The 5,268-nt window shown below is 34.1% G+C and overlaps 1 protein-coding gene across 1 annotated transcript; it reads left to right on the top strand.

Annotated features, from left to right (window-relative positions):
- The first annotated feature begins 683 nt into the window (after positions 1-683).
- LOC115703592 (uncharacterized) lies at positions 684-4,565 on the top strand. Its single transcript, XM_030630823.2, has 6 exons — positions 684-1,097; positions 1,664-1,823; positions 2,618-2,805; positions 3,255-3,378; positions 3,911-4,041; positions 4,221-4,565. Exons 1-6 carry the CDS (start codon positions 867-869, stop codon positions 4,350-4,352), a joined length of 966 nt encoding a protein of 321 aa, XP_030486683.2. The 5' UTR covers positions 684-866; the 3' UTR covers positions 4,353-4,565.
- The last annotated feature ends 703 nt before the right edge of the window (positions 4,566-5,268 follow it).

Raw genomic sequence — 5,268 nt, 5'->3', positions numbered from 1 at the left:
TATCGATGATACATAATCTTCTGGATATATGTATAATTTATATAGATTTTCTCTATCATATCATAGGCACACATATATTGTAAATATTATGAATGATAAGAACATAATATGTATATATATATATGAAATCAATAATAAATATATAAAAACATACACATACATATATAATATATAGATATATAAATAAAAAGAAAAAAGAAACCAAATGATTCTTGAAATTGTTTCAGTCAGAGGAGTATATATATAAATATATATTTAGTGTATTTTGACTTTGAAACAATTAAAGGCACCTTTAACAAGAATCTCTTACGTGGGACTTGAGGCGAGAGACTCGTACTTGAAGCTTGAGGCGAGAGACTGCGTGCTTGGTAACGTGTTATAAAATAATATAAAATAATATAAAATAGATGAGAAGAAAGAAGAAGAAGATGAAGAGAGAAAGAGAAAGTGAATGAGAATTTCTGAGTTGTTTATTCTAATGGGGTGAACCCCTATTTATACAAATAAAAGAGGAATATTGATTACAATTAATGGTAATAAATAAAAGATTTAGACATCCACATAATTATTAATATTTATAACAAGATTTAATTTTTCAAACAATATTCAATTTCATTTTTTTTTTGTGGTAACCGTTATAGGTTTGCATATATCCAAATTTAATTTTAAAAGAATTGTGAATTAAATTATATTTACCAACAATTATTTTTTGTTTTGTTTAGTAAACGTGAAACAACTGAAGATACTTACGATGTAAAGTTTCCGTCATTCGCAATTCCCTAATGATTTTACGATAACATAAGTATCAATAGAAAGTTAAATAAAAATAATCAGTCGATTCGGTCATTCCCAGCATTCATTTTTGGATGCCCATCGAAGAAAATTCAGAGATGAGTGGAAGGAGAGGGAGAGTTTTGGTGGTGGGAGGCACAGGTTACTTGGGTCAGCATGTTCTTCAAGCATTTACCCACTTCGATCTCGCTTTTACCCACTTTTCCAATCATCCTCCTCGGTATTTGCTCCACAATGCTCTCGCTTTTCATGTTGATCTCCGAACTGGCCAAGGTTTTCAAGCCATTTCTGATACATTTGGCCAGGTGGGTTCCAAACCATAACCCCAAAATATATATTTATTTTTTCTGCTTTTGGTTGATTATTGGGTTTCTGACCGTTGGATTTGTACAATGAGATTTGAATTAGTGGGTGTGCCTGAATAATGCATTTGAATTTAGATAAAGGGACTTGTTTTAATGCGTACTTCAACACTGTGATTTACTGGTATCATGTAGCATGTTTTGTGAAAGTGTTTCTAGTTTGCTGAGCTGTTAATCTGATTTATGGGGATTTTCTGTTTTTGTATTTATAGTTGTTGTATTCTAGTTTTCGGTGCAGAGATTCTAGCAAACGAAATAGGATTCTTGTTGTAAGAGATTTCTAACCATCTTCCCTTGACCAGACAAGGCTTGTGTTTTTTTTGGTTTAGTTATCATTGTGGAGTTAACAATTTTTCTGAAATTCTTAAAATTATAGTTTTTTCTGATTATAAGCAATAAGTATTCATATCAGACATGAGGTTCTATCTATGTATTTTCACTTTTTCCATGGCCACACGTTGACATGGTAATAAGGGTTTTTGAATGTTTATTTTAACTCAAAATGCCAGCCAGATGTTGTGGTGAATTGTGCTGCACTTTCTGTACCACGAGTCTGTGAAGCTGATCCTGATGCTGCTATGTCTATTAACGTGCCATCTTCTCTTGTAAATTGGCTGTTAAGTTTTGAAGTGAAAAACACCTTGTTGATCCATTTGTCAACTGATCAAGGTTAGTTGTATGGTACATTTTAAGTTTTCTTGCTATTGAGTTCCCAATGACCAATCATTTCAGCACAGATGAGCTTATGCTGGCTTGCGAGAGCTCACAATAAAGATCATAAATTCCATTTTCTGTTGTTTTGATGGAATTATAATACTGAGTTGCTTCCATTAGCGTATGGATTTTAGGAAAGATTCGTTACATAAGTCTCTAAGCTTGAGACATAAATCATATCACAAAATTGCACAAGAAATTATGCCTTCAATACATCTCTCTCTTTTTTTCTGGAAGTATAATACATCTATTTTTGAAGCCTGAATCATTGTAGCCTCTTTGAGCTGCACAACCTGTGTAATAGTTCCTACATAGTCTTTTAATCAGAGTATCCCCTGAATCAGTAGTTTAGAACTGTTAAGCCTTTTCAATTATGATTCTGATAAGTGCAACCACAGCCTTATCTAGGGACCCAAGTGATTCAATTTTCTTATAAAATCTTAGAGACTATGTTGACTGCACTCATTTAATTTGGCTGTCATTCACCACTGCCCCTCCTCTCTCTATTTCTTAAGATATAGGATCTGTTGCCTTCAACTAATTCTCATTCCTACTATACTTTGACTTCTATAACCTCCGTACCCATTTCTGCATTCATGGCATTTGTATGATTTATTACTTTCTTAATTTTGCAGTAAGGTCCCATACACGATCAGATATCTCTTGTCTGTTTGAACTAGCTGGTGTTATGCTTTAACCTCAAGATACTATCTATGGCTTACATTGTAACTTCCATAATTTCATATCAGTTTATGAAGGTTTGAAGTCTTTTTACAAAGAAGAAGATGAAGCTGTTCCAGTGAATGTTTATGGGAAATCAAAAGTTGCAGCAGAACAGTTTATTACTGAGAAATGCTCTAATTTTGCAGTTCTGAGAAGCAGTATCATCTTTGGGCCACAGACAATCTCACCAGTACCGAAATCTCTTCCAATTCAGGTATGGAGAAAGATTTAAAATAATATAATTGTATTTTCGTTTTTTATGCTTCTTTGCCAGGTGATTACGTAGTAAAATGAAATAGAGATTAATATCAAGTCTCACTCTATGCTACCGGCTTCATGTGAGTAGTAATAGTTGATAAGTGTAACTGCTCTAATGATATATACTTTTTTCCTTTTGTTTCATTTCTTTGTCTTTATATTTGGTTTTAATTGACTCTTATCTACTCTGCTGTAATTTCAATCAATGCAATAAGCTTTATGAGTTTCAGCTTCCTTGTTTTTGGTTTCTGCGTCAATGTTATTATCTAGAACCATTCTGATTGCTTAAAAAGAGTTAAGCTTACATGTGTGAAGAACTTAATCTAAGTGATCTTTGTCTGAGTATTTAGCCCAATTAATTACTCTATGCCTAAGTTATGATTGGTTTCTGTTTACTTCATGTAGTGGATTGATAGTGTCCTTTCCAAAGGAAATGCAGTTGACTTCTTTCATGATGAGTTTCGCTGCCCAGTGTATGTCAAGGATGTTGTTTCCATCATACTTGCTCTATCAGAAAAATGGATATCAGGTATGTTGTTTTTGTTAGCATGTATGTTGTTTCTGCTACAAATTTTTGTGCTCTTTTGTACATTTTGAACGCCATCTTCATCCATCTTTAAAGGTCCACTTTGGTTCTCAAGGAAAACTCTAGGAAGGGAAAACATAAAAGCAAATAAAAGGGGAAACCATAGAATAGGGAAATCTTTTCCTCTTTGGTTATCTAGAGAAATAGAAGAAGGAAAATAACATAGTGGGCTAATAAGGGGTTAAAGGAAATACTGAAAATTGATGTATTACCCCCTTTTCCCTTCTACATATATTTTTGTTTCAACTGCTTTTTCTGGTAATTTGTGGGGGCAAATATTGTATATCATTATGCTTTTTCTGGGGGCAAAACATTGTATAAAAGAAAAGGATAGGCTGGACAAATTTTCCCTCCCTTACTGTGTTCTTATCTACAGCTGAACGTATCAGATGTCCATTCATTCTACCTATGTCCATTACCATTGTTGAATTTTCACTTTAGTTTGTTGATGTGGTATTCATGATTCTTTCCTCAGAAGGCAAGCAAATACAGTTCCTACTAAATGTTGGGGGACCAGACAGGGTATCCCGTGTTCAAATGGCCGAGATAGTTGCAGACGTCAGAGGGTACGATAAATCATTGATTAAATCCGTGTCTGCATCTTCAGTAAGTTTAGCATTACATTCTTTCAAGTTTCCAATCTGTTTGATGAATCAAGATCAGCACTCCCAAATTCCCAATATTGGACAGTATAACAAAGTAGTTCAACTGGGAGGGAGTTAACAAAGATTTTGATGATCTTTTGTCATTTATGTGGCTTATTTCTTTTATGTTGAAATTTTAAGATTGATCGTGGAGTGAAATCCCCTGCTGACATATCAATGGACATTACAAAACTGGTTCAGACACTTGGTATTTCTCCAGTTTCATTTGAAGATGGCGTGAGATTGACTCTTGTAAGCGAAGCTAAATCTTGATTCCAATTAATTAAAACATATTATTTCATTCATTTCTCCCATACTAATGAGCGAATAATAGACTTACAGACCCTTTTTGTTGTTGTGTAAAATATTATTGGTTGATATAATTCTCGGTAAATATTTGCCTAAACCAAGAAGGTTATTTTATAAACTTATCTTGGAGCACTATTTCTTAAGGGTGCTTTATAGTCCAATAAATTTGTTTAGCCATGTTTCAGTTATTGTAAGGGAAATTTGACATTATATACTTAAAAAAAGCATAAATTGTTTTTATATGCTTCTTAAAAAAATGTAAAAATAATACCCTCCAAATATCTTTAATCCCAACAATACCCTCCTCATTTCAAACCCCCACTCTCTCTCTAACTCTCTCATTTTTCTCTCTCTTTCTCTAACTCTCCAAACCCATTCCCAACAAAACCCCACCGGACCATCCACGAGAAGCACCCGACAACCCACGACCACCGCACCACTTCCGGCGAAACCCATTCGCTTGTTTTCTGCATTTTTTTTTTCTGGTTTTTGACGATGTCGCGAAACATCGCTAAATGTCGCGAAACATCGCGAAATCATGAAACATCTCTAAATGTCTTTAATTCACAACAGCGCTTGTTTTCTACATTTTTTTTTCTGATTTTTGACGATGTCGCGAAACATCGCTAGATGTCGCGAACATGTCGCGAAACATCGCGAAATCGTGAAAACACCTCCAATTCACTATATCGCGAAACACATCGCGAATATCATCGCTAAACATCGCGAAACATCGCGAAATATCGCTAAATATCGCAAATCATCACTAAACTTCATCCCTGACCTCAGATTTGTTCTATCATTGCAAATACATCGCTAAATATCGCTAAATATCGCAAAATATCGCAAAAAACTGGTAAACCAGAAGAAAAAAATGCAG

This window comes from Cannabis sativa, chromosome 1, assembly GCF_029168945.1.
Source record: "Cannabis sativa cultivar Pink pepper isolate KNU-18-1 chromosome 1, ASM2916894v1, whole genome shotgun sequence".
Classification (NCBI taxonomy): domain Eukaryota; kingdom Viridiplantae; phylum Streptophyta; class Magnoliopsida; order Rosales; family Cannabaceae; genus Cannabis; species Cannabis sativa.
Note: the sequence above shows the minus strand (reverse complement) of the source record. Positions and strands in the feature narration are given on the sequence as shown.

Coding starts and splice junctions, on each gene's coding strand:
- LOC115703592 (XM_030630823.2), top strand. CDS start 867: ATGCCCATCGAAGAAAATTCAGAGATGAGTGGAAGGAGAGGGAGAGTT. Junction 3,379..3,910: donor ATCAGAAAAATGGATATCAG/GTATGTTGTTTT, acceptor TTCTTTCCTCAG/AAGGCAAGCAAATACAGTTC. Junction 4,042..4,220: donor AATCCGTGTCTGCATCTTCA/GTAAGTTTAGCA, acceptor TGAAATTTTAAG/ATTGATCGTGGAGTGAAATC.